The sequence below is a fragment of the Gymnoscopelus microlampas genome (genome assembly GCF_963454915.1).
Source record: "Gymnoscopelus microlampas genome assembly, chromosome: 4".
Classification (NCBI taxonomy): Eukaryota; Metazoa; Chordata; class Actinopteri; order Myctophiformes; family Myctophidae; genus Gymnoscopelus; species Gymnoscopelus microlampas.
In genome coordinates, this window is record NC_139941.1 from 7263893 (window position 1) to 7281974 (window position 18082).

General features: G+C 41.3%; 2 protein-coding genes across 4 annotated transcripts in view; one reads left to right on the forward strand and one right to left on the reverse strand.

Moving 5' to 3' along the window:
* Positions 1 to 311: 311 nt before the first annotated feature.
* Positions 312 to 13993, reverse strand: LOC311042917 (arrestin domain-containing protein 3-like). The gene is made up of 8 exons (XM_084054018.1): positions 13650 to 13993; positions 11469 to 11513; positions 10171 to 10231; positions 8607 to 8757; positions 7603 to 7699; positions 5051 to 5310; positions 2078 to 2253; positions 312 to 746 (listed from the first exon to the last, which is right to left on the reverse strand). The coding sequence occupies exons 1-8, from the start codon at positions 13912 to 13914 to the stop codon at positions 587 to 589; spliced, it is 1215 nt and encodes a 404-aa protein (XP_083910144.1). The 5' UTR covers positions 13915 to 13993; the 3' UTR covers positions 312 to 586.
* A 3414-nt stretch (positions 13994 to 17407) lies between these two features.
* LOC311044290 (arrestin domain-containing protein 3-like) overlaps positions 17408 to 18082 on the forward strand; it is a 110891-nt gene continuing 110216 nt past the window's right edge. For all 3 annotated transcript variants that reach the window (XR_014600672.1, XM_084055765.1, XM_084055766.1), the window contains exon 1: positions 17408 to 17764. Coding sequence is in view for 2 of the 3 variants with exons in the window: in XM_084055765.1 (XP_083911891.1) it covers positions 17503 to 17764 (262 nt within the window). In the remaining variant the exon portion in view is untranslated. The remainder of the gene's footprint in view (positions 17765 to 18082) is intronic.

Below are 18082 nucleotides of genomic sequence, written 5' to 3' on the forward strand. Positions count from 1 at the left end.
AACAATATTTGTCTTTGAAATGTAACGGAGTGAAAGGCCTAAGTATATACACATACAAACACTCAAGTAAAGTACAGATACTCAAAAACAAATAAGTACTTTAAGTCATTGGTTCTCAAAGTGGGGTCCGGGGACCCCCAGGGGTACTTGAGGGGGTTCCAGGGGGTCCCCAGCTAAATGATGGATAGGAACCAAATGGACCCTTATGGGTCTGCAACTCTGAGTGTACAAATGGAACCAAATGGACCCGTTAGGGTCCATTTGGTTCCATTTGTACACTCTCAGAGTTAAATTAACATTGATTTTACGATATGAATTGGGGTCCCAGAGATAGAAATGCCATTAAATGGGGGTCCGTAGCCTAATGCGTGTCAAACTGGGGGTCCTTGAAACTAAAATGGTTGAGAATCACTGCTAGAGCCGTAAAAATCTTCTCTTATGGGGAGTCCCTGGCATATCTTTTCAAATGGGGGTCCGCGGGCTAATAAGTGTCAATTTGGGGGTCCTTGACATGAAAAAGTTTGAGAACCACTGCTTTAAGTACAGTTCTCAAGTAAATGTACTTTGTTACTGTCGACCACTGGTTTTACACGTCTGACGAGCGATCCGATGCGTGGGAGCCGTGTGAGGGCGAGGGGGAAGCCGCACACTGTGAGAGAGCGTCCAGGGCCGCTTCCAGATCCTTCCACTGGTCTGTGGTCGGGGTCCACGCTGGTTGGTCCCTGGGGCCCCCCGAAGCTTCACACCTGGGGGGACATTTTGGCATTTTACGGCGGGAACATTCGCCAACGGAGTGGCACCTTAATCCCTTATGCCTAATCTTATTAGGCATTTTTTTATTATTTTGAAAAACATTTAACTGTCTTTTTTCTGGCTGCGTGCACCCACTGCCAGCGATTTTTCGATTTTCTTACCTTTTGAAGTAGTCACAGAATATGTATCGTCATAAGTCGTCCTTGGCAGTGAGTGAAGCTAGCCGATCTACAAGCTCACAACGCGTCGACGTAGATCGTCTATTTTCAGTATGTATATATTTTTTTTTTCCCAAAATAATATAAAATGCCTAATAAGAGATCATAAGGGATAAGGCGTCGTGCAAGATAGGGCTCCACGTGTAGATGGAAAAACAGTGGTCCAAGGTTAGTTGGTGGTTAATTGTCACACATATACTTGGATAATGATTTAATTGTGTTTTTTCACATTGAACATTAAATGGTAAATGGTAAATGGTGCATTTATATAGCACTTTTATCCAAAGCACTTTACATAGATTGTGCATTACACTCACCCATTCACACACACATTCATGCACCGATGGTGGAGGAAACCATGCAAGGCACCAACCTGCTCATCGGGAGCAATTTGGGGTTCAGCGTCTTGCTCAAGGACACTTCGGCACTAACTCTAGGGGAGCCCTGGGGGAGCCCGGGGGAGCTATGGGGGAGCCGCAGAGCTCTGGGGGAGCCCGGGATCGAACTGGAAACCTCGCGGCTTCCATCCGGCCGCTCTACCGGCCACTCTACCCCCGAGCCACTGCCGCCCCAACATTGGAACATAATGATTAAGAATACAATTTCAGTTTGGCTTTTAGTCTTCGTAAACAAAACCACACAGGGCAGTAATGACAATTAACTTAAACATACAAATAAATGACTGACAATGGCCAACACCAATCAATATAAATAATGTACTAAGGCCAAAAGATAGCCTGGTAAACCATCCCTGTCACATTATCATGTGTCTTCTACAGACCGGTGTGGCCCCAGCACTTGGGGCCACACCGGTCTGCAGAAGACACATGATAATGTGAATTCACGCGACCGGGATGGTTTACCAGGCTAGCCAAAAGAGGCCATATTTTAATTTAATAATTTAAAAAATGTTTCACAATAGTGGAAATAGCCAATATACAAGCTCGTAGATCATAGAGCTTGTAGATCTGCTACTTCCAACAATTCTTGAAAAAAACGTACGAACATTTTTTCAACAGATGAATTCATACCGATGAATGGGGCGATGATTTTATGCAAACGATAATTGCGATCAGGTGATTACGTAATAAGTGGGACAGGCGTACCTGGGGGTCCCGATTGCTTCACATCCCAAAGAAGAGTAATGTGGAGGAGGTAGATCGGGTGCGGAGGGGCTGGGGGCCGGCAGGTCATCCTGCAGGTCATCCCGCATCCGGGCCGGCAGGATGACCAACGGCAGGATGACCTCTGGGTTGGACGTGAACTTCACTTTCAGACACACCTGCAGAAGAAAAAAAAACACTCTGATGCTTGATATCGTTGGTCGGGTAGTACCTGACAAAAAATTACGCTATTATTACTATGGTTGTTTATTCAATTTCAATTCAATTCATTCACACACTTTATTCTATGACACACAGGGGGTCCATAGAGTACATACAAATATCACACAATAAACAACAATACATTACAAAAAAAAAACATAAAATCATACATAGAGGCTGACTCTCCGGTGTTTACGCAGCCTGGACGAGTACCGGAGACAGCTTTTCCCATGATTGACTATATCCTCAATAATACTGTTCCAGGACTCATCCAAGCGAGACATGAATGCATACATGGAGTGTCTTAAGAGAGGAGAGAGCCTCACAAGTGTGGATTCCACATGTCACAAACAATGACTGGCACTATGCCATCTAGGGACCTTAAGTAGTATCCTCAGGACATCATTGTATGCCACCTTAAGCCTCCACATGCTACCCTTCTTGTATGTGCACCACAGTATACATGGGAGTGCAGAATGCTTTAAAAAGTGCACACTTGACAGAATCTGAACACATACTTAATCTGCGAAGCAGCATATTGAGACATCTCTATCGTCAGTAAAAATGTGGCCAAGGTATGTCATTTCCTGGCACACAGATAGACGACTGTCACAAAGGTAGCCAATTTCTTGTCCTCATGGCATCTCGCTATCATGACACTCCTCTTTTTTTGCATTATAAATCAATTTATATCTAACCTTTATATTTTACCATCACTTATAGCACTTATATGATACATAATGATATGACATGATATTTGGTAGCTTGTAGGGTCCAACATGTCTCGGCCTGATAGCTATTATTTTTGTTACAGCCTGTCTGTTATGGTTCAGCTTGTCCTTGTAGCAGCTAGTATAACTATGGTCTGATCCCTGTGCTCGTTGGCAGAACTATCGTACCACCGCCACGAGTGCTCTTGTACTTCTCCCCTTGATATCATGTACATTAAAGCATATCCATCGCCACTTAGAATAGAATATTGTCTCGACTCCTATTGCCTCAATTACTGATTGATCCAGAATTCCACAAAAACCTTGTACTGTATGTTTACTTTTCAGGAAATCATTTTTTTGTAGTTATTATTTAGTCAAGCTGTTGTTAATACTTTTCATTGGTTCAATATTTATAAAACCCACACACCCCTTTCACTTACATTTTGTTTTGAAAAGAAGCAAAAAAAAAAGGCTAAAAGTGCAATTTCTTTGCTTCTTTTGTGCGACAACTGTAGCATGGGGCCTGGTGGTGGTTGCGTTTCAGTGGGTGTAATGTAATCCAGTCACTCCCATATTTGTAAGGCCTGGGATTCCTCTGAGGCCTGTGCTGGGATTCCTCCCCTATTGTTCTGTTCTATTCTCTGAACTCTGCTTTTGTTGTCTGTGGGAGAATGGAGTGGTGCGCGTGTGTGCGTGTGTGCGTGTGTGTGTGTGTGTGTGTTTGTTCTCACATTCACAGTGAGAGTTAGATCAGGGGTTCTCATCTTTTTCAGCTCGAGACCCAAAAGATACATTTGGTGCAAATATCAATGGGATTGGCATTTAAGATACTCAAAAGGACAGTGCCCTCAATACCCTCATACTGTACCTGTCTAACTACTTCTCCAAAGTGAAAGACACCCACAGCCACAATAGAGGGAGCGACCATGATCTGGTACAACCCAAATGTAGAACATTCTCATTCTTCTGCTCTGCCACCAAAATGTGGAATGCCCGGCCCCTGACACCATCCATGAAAGGATGTGGATCACTATTTGGCTCTATGCACAGCAGCCATATTGGAATGAAATTGGGCCTCTTCTTACTTCCTTCACAGGTGTTACCAATGATACTAATTGAAGGCTCTGTTCCATTCTGGTCAAACAGAGTCAGGGTGCTGATATTGTGCATGTTGGCTCACTGGAAACACTCTGCTACACCAGTGGGTCTCAAAGTGTGGTCCAGGGACCCTCATGATTCCTTGAGGGGGTTCTAAATATCACCTCAAAAGGTGTGTAACTCTGAGAGTGTACAAATGGAACCAAATGGACCCGTAAAAAAAAGTATTCAATCAAAAGTCTCCCCTGGACCCAAAAGTTAAAAAAATACATTATGAATTACTTGAAGGGATGTTTCACTTTCAAAACATTTTTGGGTCATTTTATCGTCTACTCAGGCTTTTTTGAGGCCCCTGGACAGTTTTTAAGTTGCTTGATTCAGTATTTAGACATTTGATATTCATTTTAACGGACACGCCCCCTTCCTATACAAACCCATTGTAACTTCAAACTCCATTTTAACCATGTTAGATTCATTGGAAACACCCGTCCTTGGTTCTGGTGACTGATATTGTCCTTCTAATGCGCGTTTTTTTAGTTACCTGTATTTTTAAACATTGTTTTGGAAAATGAAAAAAAATTATAATACAATAAATAAATAAAATAAAATAAATGAGAAAAGTAATAGAAAAAACACGGCCCCCTAGGCTATTTGAAAATAGCCGCTCTACAAGCTCACAACGTGTCGTATCGCGCTTGTAGATCGGCTATTTTCAAACATTTCAGTACTTTTACTTTTGCTACTTAAAGTATATTTTGATGTCAATACGTTTTACTCAAGTAACATTTTGAACACAGGCCTTTCACTTGCAACAGAGCTCTTCTACATTGCAGTATTGATACTTTCACTTAAGTAAAACATTCGAGTACTTTTTCCACCACTCCTGTTGACCCATCAAAACATGACCACAACGGTAAGCGCAGTGAGTTTTGTATAAATGTACCTTCAGCCAGTATTCAACCTGAATGATCTTGCAGTTGGTCATGGATGGAGTGATTCGAGGGGGAATGGTGATGGTCCTGGTGACGGTCTGGTGAAATCCCGCGGGGATGACGTCCCCCTCCACTTTGAGGACGGCCTGGATTTTGTGCCTGGTTTGGTGTGACTCCACGTGGAAGGAGTCCCCCCTGTACAGACGGTACAGCAGCCTGATGTCACCCGACGAGTCGTTCCGAACCGAGGCCTCCACCTCCATCCCCTCTCCTGCAACACAGACCAGCGATGCATTCATCACAACAGATATATATATATATATATATATATATATATATATATATATATATATATACACAGTAAATTACAGTGTAAAGTACAATTTTGAGGTACTTTTACTTTACTGGCGTATTTCCAATTGTCTATACTTTTACTTCTACCCCACTACATCTCAGATGCAAATGTTGTACTTTTACTCCACTACAATTATTTGAAAACTTTAGTTACTAGGCAGATATAAATTATTACATTATAAACATACATTTACCGCTTTAGCCCTATTTTATACGTAGGCTATTTGAAAATTTGAAAATAGCCGATCTACAAGAGCTTGTAGATCTAGCGAACTTCCTAGCCTGTCTTATTAAAGAAAAACGGGCGACAATGGCCAAAACTCTATCGAAAATCGGCGATCGAAAGTTGGCGTAAGTGGCCGTTTTCAAGATGATTTGGCCATTATCTCTGGAACGGAAGGTCCAATCTGCTCCGTTCAAGGCTTGTTGGATGCGTGACTTTGAGGACATTAAGCACAATACAGTATGACACCTTTTTGGGTTTTGGGGGTTTTCAGGCCTAAAAGTATGGTAATTGTTCGGGCCGGGCCGAGCCTCGGGCCGGCCCAGTAGGGCCCAGTTAGGGCCGGACCTTCATTTCCAGGCCCGTTGAGGACTCTACTATCCGAGGCAGGCGCAGCCTCCAAGTCGCTCCCCTAAAGGCAGCTTCACCACAACGACCACGCAAACAGCCAGCTTCCACTGCTGAGGTCACCTGATTTACTGTCATCTGCAGAGATGCCTCTTGCAGAGAGGTCTGCCGTCTTTTCTGGCGTCAGCTGCTATTGCTTGATTGACTAACAATTGAATATTCAAAGTCGTGTGAGAAGTGCAGGAACAACTTAAGGCAGGTACACACTGCAGGACCTTAAAGTGGTCGGGGAGTCATCTGATCGTTAAGCAGAACACATTGCAGGAGTTTATTTCTTGAAATCGGCTGTCATAATATCGTTGTGGTCTTCACAACACGATTGATCCCCGACAAGGGCTGACACACTGTAGGATAGTTCACTAGGATGCTATCTCCAGAGTCAGACCCAATACATACATTTGTGTTTATTCCAATTCATTTTAATCGACGTATCCCGTGATATGCCTCTCTCCCTCTCCCCCCTCTCTCGCTCTCTCTCTCGCTCGCACGTCAAGAGCGCAGAAGCGGTCAGTGACAGAGTTGCCATGTCCGCTTATTATAAGCGACTTTGGGATTGTTTTTCTGTAAAGTTGCTTGAAAGTGTAGTTGCTTTTTTGGCCTTGTTTCCTAATGTTGTTTGAACCAGTTGTTCTCAAACATTTTCATGGCAAGGACCCCCAAATTAATAATAATAATTAATTGTCCACAGAGGCGCAGACCTCCCCCTTCTGAAAACATGTTGTGCCATAGACCCCCATTCAAGATCTGTGTGGATTTTGTAAATATCCCCCCCCCCCCCCCCCCCCCAAATTTCTTCTTTAAAAATAGCCTATCTACAACGTGAGCTTGTAGATCGTCTATTTTCAAGTATCCAATGTATTTGTATATAGGCTTAAAGTGCTCATAGTCGCTTTTGTTGGGCTTGTTTTCACAAACCGAGTTGCTTATTTCTCTCGCAAAATCTGGCAACACTCACTCACAGACAACGACACACACACACACACACACACACACACACACACACACACACACACACACACACACACACACACACACACACACACACACACACACACACACACACACACACACACACACACACACTACAGATCGTTCGCTCTCTGTGTCTTTCTCTCTCTCTCTATCTCTGTGCAATAGTCTCAAATAAACAGCCCCGGCCCCCTTTGAGCACGCTCGCTCACTCTCATTCTGTTTTATAATAATGTTTAACTTAATAAAGGACTGGACGGTAACTATGCGGGGGATGTGTTTGTTGTGGTCAGGTCCACAGACTTTCCATAGCCACGGTGGCTGTAATGTGCTCTCATTGGCTGCAGCATACATCTCCTCGCAAGTTGGTCGCAGATCCTTTCAGTCCTGTCTGGGACACATCTGAATATCTAACAGTTTAGTTATCTGAAAACGGTCGGAAAGCCGTCGCAGAGCGGAGAATCGCGGCCACACCGTGTCGCGGAGCCTTTCACACACAGTCGGCGAGCGCCAAAAAAGGTCGGCGACAGCAATATCGGACCAAATGTCCTGCAGTGTGTACATGGCCTTACACTCTCAAAAATAGTTTTTGGTCCAGACAACTCTCACCTTGGCAGTACCCCATTTTGTCAATGTTAACGTACATCGCCACTGAGCCCGAGATGCAGAGCTTCATTTGCTTCTCCGTGGACCTTCGCTGTGGAGTCTTGAACCGACCAGAAAGCACACATGAACCCATTGAACGCATCTCTGTCATTTTAGATTTCTTTGGCTATTCAAAAATAGCAGATATACAAGCTCATTGCGTGGCACCGATTGCCGCGCTATGAGCTTGTAGATCTGCTGTTTTTGAAAAATAATCGTGAAAATGTGTGCAAATATGTCGTTGCTGTCTGGCAGAAACCAGCTAACTCCATTTTTTCTGCTTTTGCATTTTTTTTTCCATACATCAGTGCCATTGAACACCCTTTACGTCTGTGTGTTGATTAAAATAATATTGAACCAATGAAAAGTATTAAAAAGCACTTCTGACAAAACCAGCTAACTCCATTGGATCCTCAAACTTTATGCAAAACCACCAAAGGGGGTGGAGTTAGCTGGTTTTGCTGACTCCAGGCTCCACCCCTTTTGACCTCCAACCTCATTGTGAGCTTGGATGTCCATTCAGCTGTTCTTATCAATGATGAACAAAACCTCCTAACTCCACTTTTTGTTTTGTTTTTGTCATTTCCTGAAAATTTCACATTTTAGAGTTAGCTGGTTTCTGCCGGACAACAGAGATATATATTTTTAAGCGAACATTTGTAACTCAAATCTTTGCTTCTGGGGGTCCCTGGAACAAAATATTTACAAATGTTTAAAAAAAACATATTCAAAGATTTGCACACATTTTCACTATTTTTCATTCGGTGCCGCGCTATGAGCTTGTAGATCTGCTATTTTTGAATAGCCAAATAAATCTTAAAATGACAGAGATGGGTTCCTGGTTTGAATAGGTTAATACAACCACAAAGCACACATTAATTATCACATTCTTATTATCAACATCAACTTCTTAACGCATCAACAGAGACAGAAAGGACAGGCAGTGTTGCACTTTAGCAAGCACATACCATCAGTTGGTGGATATTGTTGACCACGGCTTTAGAGACGAAGTGGAGTTTGGTGGAGGCTTTGGTGTCCATTCTCATGGACCTGGTCAGCTTGGCTTCCAGGGTGTACTCGACTTTACCAAAATCCCCACGAAACGACGATGGCATGTCACTAGGCGAAAGGATGAGAGATATCAGTCAGTTACCTCAAATAAATGACAACTTCATCCTCAGACAGTCCACTTAAAGGACGACTTCACCCATTTTCAACCTATCTTCATATAATAGGCCCTCACTAATGCTCATGATAAAATGGTAAAAAAAAATCTACTTGGTCTGTGTCTCATAGGAGGGATGTGGACAGTCCAGAAACCCAGTGACATCATCATTAGGCAGGATTTTTTTTTTCAACAAGATTTAAAACATTTTATTTAGATTGTTATTAACGCGAGAACAATGGCTTTGTATTCCTGGAAAGTTGCAATGCAATATATTGCATTGCAACTTTCCAGGCAATGCAATATATTGCATTGCAACTTTCCAGGAATACAAAGCCTGCAGTTTCTATTAGCTTGGATTCCCCATCGATGATGTCACTGGTAGACGGGTTTCTGAAGATAGGTTGAAAATGGGTGAAGTACTCATATTGTACTTAAGTAAAAGTATCGATACTGCAATGTCGAGATTACAATAAAGGTCAGGAGTTCAAAATGTACTTAGTAAAAGTACAAAAGTATTGGCATCAGAATGTACTCAAAGTACCAAAAGTAAAAGTACTCATTATAAAGAATGTCCCATTTCAAGTTTTCAAATGTATAAAAAATCTTTTGAAAATAGCAGATCTACAAGCTCACAATGCATCGCATTGCAATGCTTCGTGAGCTTGTAGATCTGCTATTTTCAAATGGCCGGAATGTATATAGGGCTGAGGTGGTTAATGTGTGTTTTGTAATAATAATCCATAGCTTCAAAGTAACTAGTAACTACAGTTTTCAAATAATTGCAGTGGAGTAAAAGTACAATATTTCCCTCTGAGATGTAGTGGAGTAGAAGTAAAAGTATTGAAAATTGGAAATACTCCGGTAAAGTAAAAGAACCTCAACATTGTACTTAAGTACAGCACTTGAGTAAATGTACTTGGTTACTTTACACCACTTGTTGGTGACAGGTATAAGCAGCTATAATGAGTTGTTATGGTTTTTAATTGATTCATTGATCATGTCATTCACAAAGAGGTCACGTGGTGTTGGTGCTACGTCAGTCAGGCAGTAGCCTGAAAGAGCGAGCCCCATAGATGGTCTTGAAGGGCGGATCCAAACCCAGGCGGTTGGATTCCAGCGCCACTTCCTATTGCTTCACCAATCTATGTCCCCGCCTCTCAGTGACTAAATAAGATGTTTGGTAGTCGCCATACACCACTGCAATTGTATATACAATTAACACGGGTCAGATGGGTGGGCCGCCAACGATTTCATTATTTTCAAGTGGGCCTTGATCCAGGTTCCTAGCCTATATAAGGTTGAGAACCATTGGTCTGCCTATTTATGTCTATGCGGTATGCACAGGTCCACTGGATGAGACTTACTGGTCAAGAAACTGAAAGGTGAATGGATAGAAGTGGCAGCCTGGGGCAACAACATTCCAATCTGAAAAACAATCAAATATTATTATTAGGGATGTCCGATATTATCGGCCTCCCGATATTATCGGCCGATATTAGCATAAAAATTGATATCGGGAAAATATCGGTATCGGTTTTTGATTTTTTTTTTTTTTTTTTTTTTTGCTTTATAAATAAGTTACAGGAGTTCTTACTGTATATGGTGTGTGTGATATGAAATTTGAGCTTACCCTAATCACAATAATCCCCGCATATATCGGTATCGGTTGATATCGGTATCGGTAATTAAGAGTTGGACAATATCGGTATATCGGTTATCGGTAAAAAAGCCAATATCGGACAACCCTAATTATTATATTATTATCATTATTATCGTCAGTCTAGTGCAGTGGTTCTCAAAGCTATGTAGGAACCAAATAGACCCCTTAAGGGAGGCGCATGCATGCTACCATTTTATTTATACCATGCTAATAAAGTATCCAATCAATCAATCAATCAATCAAAAACTCTCAGTTTTTACTGACCGAAATCGCCCTGCCGCTGTGATTGGTCTAGAAGTTGGGTGGGCGGTCCCCTTGGTTTCACAGGCACATTGTGAACAGTGTTGTGAAACAGTAGCCTTGGGGATCAACACCATTTTCGGGTTTCTGATCCGGTCGGAACGTTACGTCATCAGGCGGCCGGAAACCAACCACCGGAACCACCGGCGCCGTGCATCTCTAAAATGATTCCCCTAGTTTAAAACTTGTTTAGTTTGGTGTAATCGTTTCGTTTCTCTTGCTATAATAATGGTTTAGTATGTCCATTTTCTATTCTAACTCGTGGCCGGACTAGCAAGACTAAACTAATTGATTCGCATTATGTGGGGAACAAAAACAATGCGACACCAACCGGAACCAACCACCGGAACCACGATTCTTTTTTTCCCTTTTTTCTAAACCGGATCAAACGGACAACACGGCTTGATATGAGCGCCTAGTATCAAAATCACCTTTTACGCAGGTGAAAACGTTTAAAAACGTCTAAAAGGTGAAAGGGGGGTTATCAGCTAAAATGGTAGCATGCAGCCACGTTTACAGGTCTAAAACTCTGAGAGTGTATACAAATGGAACCAAAATGACCCTTATGGGTGTGTAACTAGGGGTCCGTGGACTAATATAGGCCTACAGTATACCACAATGGGGGTCCTTGAAATGAATCATTTCAGACTAATATGAGAGCAACAAAACAAGCTACAATATGTTGGATTTCACTTCACTTACATGGTCTCCCATACTCATCCGTCAATAGTGGCTGATATAGATCTTCTGAAAAAAAAAGCATTACAATTAATGAATATTTTAGCATGAATTCATATTATATTTTGATGCCAATACTTTTGTGCTTTTATTCAAGTAACATCAATACAGGACTTTTACTTGTAACAGAGTATTTCTATGTTGTAGTATTTGCCAGTGGTGAAGTAACTAAGTATGTGTACTCAACTACTGCACTTTATTTTGCCACTAATTAGTGTATTTTTTTTTACTTTACTGGAGTATTTCCAATTTGCAATACTTTTACTTCTACTCCACTACATCTCAGAAATATTGTACTTTTACTCCACATTCCTACAATTATTTGAAAACTTTAGTTACTAGTTACTTTGTAGAGTTTGATTATTAAAAAAACATGCATTAACCACTTTAGCCTTATTCGGCTATTTGAAAATAGCGCGTTGTAGCTTGTAGATCTGCTATTTTCAAAGTATGTGTATACATATTGAACTTGGGAAATGGGACATTCTGCATAATGAGTACTTTTACTTTTGGTAGGCCTATATTATATTTTGATGCCAATACTTTTGTACTTTTACTCAAGTCAATTTTAAATACCAGACTTTTACTTGTAACTGAGTATTTCTAGATTGTGGTATTGATACTTAGTGTACCACTGGTTTTTGCTACTTTTAATTAAACTACTCTGGTGTTTATTATGTATGAACCACGTGATTGCGTCGCGGGCCGGCTAAATCAAAGAGTGCCCTAACTCTGTCTTTCAGCGGTTCTGGATTCGACCTCATTTCCCCTCATCGTAGTCCTGAAACATGACTGTCATACCATGGCAGTCATGGAACCATGTGTTCCTGGTTTACGATTGTTTTACATTTACAACTGCCACCTCTACATAAACGTTCAGATTTCAAATATAAAGTGCTGACCCCCAAGCCACGGATGTAACAAGTTGAGGCGCACCGGTCTAAGTACTCGTATCTTCCGTATTGTTCAATGAAAAGCATTCTAATCCGATCGGCGCCCTTTTCTTTTTTGTGTGTGTAATGTCTCCGAGTGCAATACACCTTTCAACCGATAGGGTCGCGTACTTGAAAGCATCGGATACAATCCGGAGAAAATGGCCGGCAATCGGATTAAAAAATCTTTTTATTGAACAATACGGAAGATACAGGTACTTAGATCGGTGCACTTTAACCGGTTACATCCGTGGCTTGGGGTCATTACTTTATATTTTAAATCTGAACGTTTATGTAGATGTAGCAATTGTAAATGTAAAAATAATCGCAAACCAGGAACAAGTGGTTCCATGACGCTGGTGACAGACGAGCGTTATGTGAACCATGGCTAGCGCTACCCTCATCGCAGCCTCACACACACACTGATCCGCTAACTGCTGCATGCGCATGTGGTGGAAAAGGTACTCACATATTTTACTGAGTAACAGTATACTGCAATGTAGAAATACTCTGTTACAAGTAAAAGTCCAGAATTCTAAATTCACTTGAATAAAAGTACCAAAGAATTGGTATCAAAATGCACTTAAAGTACACAAAGTAGAAAGTACTCAATCAAGTACAAAATGTATAAAAACATATTTTGAAAATAACAGATCTACAAGCTCACAACTCGTTGCATCGCAATGCATTGTGAGCTTGTAGATCTGCTATTTTCAAATAGTGAAAGTGCATATAGGGGCTGAAGTGGTTAACATATGTTTTGTAGTCATAATCAAAATCTACAAAGTAACTAAAGTTTTCTAATAATTGTAGTGGAGTAAAAGTACAATATTTGTCTCGGAGGTGTAGTGGAGTAGAAGTAAAAGTACAGAAAATGTACTCCAGTAAAGAAAAAAATACCTCAAAATTGTACTTAAGTATGGTACTTGAGTAAATGTACTTTGCACCACTGTGCATGCATCTCCTCAGAGTCATTTGCCAATGAAAACAAGTAAAAACAAAACAAAAAAACTCAAACAATTTTTAACCCATTTGACCTGGAATGCATCTGTGTCACTTTAGATTTCTTTGACTATTCAAAAATAGCAGATCTACAAGCTCATAGCGCGTATGAGCTTGTAGATCTGCATTTTTTTGGAAAATAGTTTGAATATATATATGTATATTATTTGTTTTAATCTAAATATTTTGTAGAATCCAATCCACTTCTTACCTTCCCTTGCCTTCCGATCTCGAACATAGAAGTTCTTATAGAGAAGGTAAATGTCCATAGAGTGACATACAGTCGAGCTCCTGCCCAGCTTCTCTTCCCAAAGACACCTAGCTTTCCCCAGAAACTCCATGCTCAGAGTCTCCAGTCGACACTCTTTGCCCACGTCCAGAATGATCTGACCCTTCACAGTGTCTCCATTGGTGAAAGTGTCACTTTCATTCAAACGATCGTATCGAATCGAGAAGTTCTTGATTGTGGACGACATTTTGTTTTTTTAGATTATTAATCTTTTTTTGTTTTATTCTTTTCTTCCCACAAGGAATCAATCCTCATCCTGATCCTGCATTATCTCGACAACAACTTTATTTATAGTGGTGTGATCCCATAGCCTGAAGGAACAATGGCACGCTGTGATTGGCCAGTTTTTGGTTGTCAGGGGCTTAACAGGGTGGGTGGGGAGTCCAGTGGTGGAAAAAGTAATCACATTTTGTACTCAAGTAAAAGTATCAATACCCTATTGTAGTAATAGGGTATAGAAATAGTACAAAGTTTGTTATTAAAAATGTAGGCCTTGATTAAAAGTACACAAGTACCAAAAAAAGCTCATTATGCAGAATGTCCTGTTTTAGAAGGTAGTATGTCTTGTAATGTATTAACATCTTTTGAAACTAGCAGATCTACAACATGAGCATGGTAGATCGGCTATTTTCAAAAAAGCTTAATATAGGGTTGAAGTGGTTAATGTATGTTTTGTAATAATAATAAAAATCTACAAAGTAACTTAACTAAAGTTTTCAAATAATTGTAGTTGAGTAAAAGTACAATATTTGCCGATGATATGTAGTGTAGAAGTAAAAGTATTGAAATTTGGATATACTCCAGTAGTCAAAAATACCTACACATTATAGGCTAAGTACAGACAGTACTTGAGTAAATGTACTTACGGTATTACTTTACACCATTGACCACCATAGGGTGGGGACCTGCGGCAGCTGCCAAGAGACAACGGTATCATGTGGTCATTAACAATATTAGAACCCCCTCAAGGGCCTCTGAAGACCCCACTTTGAGAACCGCAAGGCCCTTCAGCATGTGATTGCAATTTGGGGTTGATAGTAGGCCTATGGTGTGTGTTTTTTGTTTGTTTGTTTGTATGTTAGTGATTGGTGTGGATGACACTTTTGTCCAACATGTAAAGTTATGCTCACTATTGTCAATTTCTCACACAACTGTGCAGAGCCGTCTGGGAGAAATGCGGGGCCCGGTGCGGAGTTGGCGAGCACGCACGCGCGCATGCGTGGAGTACCCGCGCGCGCGCGCGATTTTTTTGCGGTTTCTGTTGGATATATCCGAGTTTTGGGTGGTTATTTGCGGTTATTTTTGCCCTCAAAACATTAAGTTGGGCAACATGTTGGGTGTCATGTTAAAAAAAAAATGTTCCCGTTTTTTTGCGAGGCCCCCCGTAGCGCGGGGCCCGGTGCGGCCGCACCGTTCGCACCACCCTTCCTGCGGCTCTGCAACTGTGCTATGTAGCCTACATCCAGTCTTCAACCTGTACTTCCCTTTCCACCAAGTGTCACCTTGGTCCCCTGTGTTTGCCTTCCTGTCCTCCAGATCAAGCTAAAATAGCTAAAATAGCAGATCTACAAGTTCACAATGCGTTGTGATGACATGCGTTGTGAGCTTGTAGATCGCGTATAGCAGGGGTCTTCAACGTTTTCAGGCCAAGGACCCCCTAGCTGAGAGACAGATGAAGCAGGGACCCCCTCTATATTGCATAAAATTGTGTTTCAGATTAAACTTTGTTTGTTTACTTTGTCTGCTCTTTGCCAAAAATAGCCGATCTACAAGCTCACAACGACTGGCAGTGTGAGGCGTTGTGAGCTTGTAGATCGGCTATTTTTGGCTAAAGTTCTCCTCAGAAAAGGGATGCTAGGGTTCAAGTGGTTAAGGTAAAACAAAAAATCATATCACACAAAGATTTGGCGGACCCCGTGTTGTAACTATGAGGACCCCCTAGGGGTCCCGGACCCCCTGTTGAAGACCCCTGGCCTATAGGACTTAAGTGGTTATGGCAGTGCATACACATACAAAGTGGGGTTCGGGAACCCCCATTTTAACAACACAAATCTTATATGGGGGTCCCTGGCACAACATATTTTCAGATGGGGGTCCATGGCCAAAAGCATATTAATTTAGGGGTATTTGACATGAAACAGTTTGAGAACCACTGAAATACACACCAATGATACTAATAATATTTGAAATAGGTTCAAATGAATTAGGCCTAATTGATTGAGCTCATTTGCCTTCTTAGAATTTTCAACTTTCAATTTGCTTTATCAAATTCCAAATTTAAAGTTTTTTTTAAACATTATTTTACACATTAACTAACTAGTCATAGTAATAGTAAATATTTGTCAGGTTGGGGGTGGGAGTGGGCTCTGATACGGGCCCTGCAGTAATCTATGAGACCTTGGGGCTATTCTGGTCCAAAGATCATGGCCTTTGTCCATAAAAACGCACACACATATTTCAACACAGATAGCATTTCAATGACTGCCTTAGTGCCTTTGTTGTGTTACTGTGTACTAGAAGTCAGTGTATTAGAGCTATTAGGAGGGATTACTAAACTTTTTCAGTTCCAGACCCAAAAGAGAAATACATTATGAAATGAGCACTTACTGTAGGTAGGTAGGTACTTTATTCATCCCCGAGGGGAAATTAAGATGTTTACAGCAACTCTCATACAGACATCAATAAAAATAAAAATAAGAAAATAAAAACACATTATAGTAATAGAAAACATCTAAAATAGGCATCTAAGCATAGTCAACCTACAACATTAAAAATTGACAATTGACAGACCAAACACTACTAAAGAGTCCGATGGCTTGCATCCCACATCCCTCATCCTAAACAACCTGATCAGCCTGATCAAGCCAACCAGATGTGGAGTTGTATAGTCTTATTGCTGTAGGCAGGAAAGATCTCCTATAGCGCTCCTTCTTACAGCTTAGGTGTTTCAGTCTGTTGCTAAAGGAGCTTTTCTGCCCTTTCACAGTGTCATGTAGGGGGTGGGAGGGATTGTCCATGATGGCCAGGAGTTTAGTCTTCATCCTGCTATTGGCCACCTCCTCCACAGTATTCAAGGTGGTACCAAGGACAGATCCAGCTTTCTTGATAAGCCTATTCAGCCTCCTGCTGTCGCCTTCCTTGATATTACCCCCCCAACACACAACCGCATACAGCACTGTGCTGGCCACCACTGATTGGTAGAACATGTTTAACAGAGTCCTACACACACCAAGTGTTCTATTTCAATATATAGTGCAAATAGCCAATGTACAAGCTCACAACGCATCACATTACGATGCATTACAGCATTTTCTTTTTTCTTTAATGTATAATTTGTAATCATCCTATATTAAAATTGTCTTAAGGGAGGACCGGCCATGCCATGAAGTAACCACTTCAACCATTTGAAAATAGCCGATCTACAAGCTCACAATGCGTCGCATCGCGGGGGGGGGGGGGGCGGGGGGGGGTCCGCAGCCAAATACATATCATTTTGGAGGTCCTTGACCTGAACAAGTTTGAGAACCACCGGTGTAGGCTACATCTTTCACACTGCTGCCCATATTATCAGACCAGTTGCTCCTGTTTCTTCTATCGTCGCAAACAAACTGGCCAATCACAGCACGCCGTTCCTTCGGGCAATGGGATCATAAGATACCACACCCACAACTACGGTGAAAGTTGTTGTTGATGATCTGTGTGTGTGTCGGGTTCATTTTTCTGCAAAGAAAGAAAAGCTTTGATCGGGTTTTTGTTTTAATGGTAAAAAAAAAACATGTCGAGCACAGTGTTGAACTTCAGCGTCAGCCACAACCCCATCAATGCCCAGGACACTTGGACACATGGAGACTTTGTGTCGGGGCAAATCAAATTGGAGCTGGGCAAGGAATGTCACATCCAGAGTCTGATGGTCAAGTTCAAAGGCAAGGCGGAGGTGATGTGGAGTGAGAGGCACGGCAACACGACTGTTGTCTATCATTCCAAAGACAAATACTTCAGCCTCAAGCAGTTTTTTATTCGAGAGCAAAAAGATCAAGGTAAGTGTGATCAATGCTGTTTTAATAACAGGAAATAATGTCTTTTGTAAAGTATGCATGATTTGATTGAACATAGAGTACCCTCAGTGGTGGATGGAACTGGAAGCCAATAAGGTAACTATATTTACTCAATTACTGTACTTTTAGGTAGTAGTTTTTTTTTTACTGCGGTGAAGTTGGTTTCAGGTTGGATATTCACCCAGTTGGATATTCGAAAATGATTTTGACTTTACTGGAGTATTTCCACTTTTCAATACTTTTACTTCTACTCCACTAATACATCTCTCTACTTTTACTTATTTGAAAACTTTAGTTACT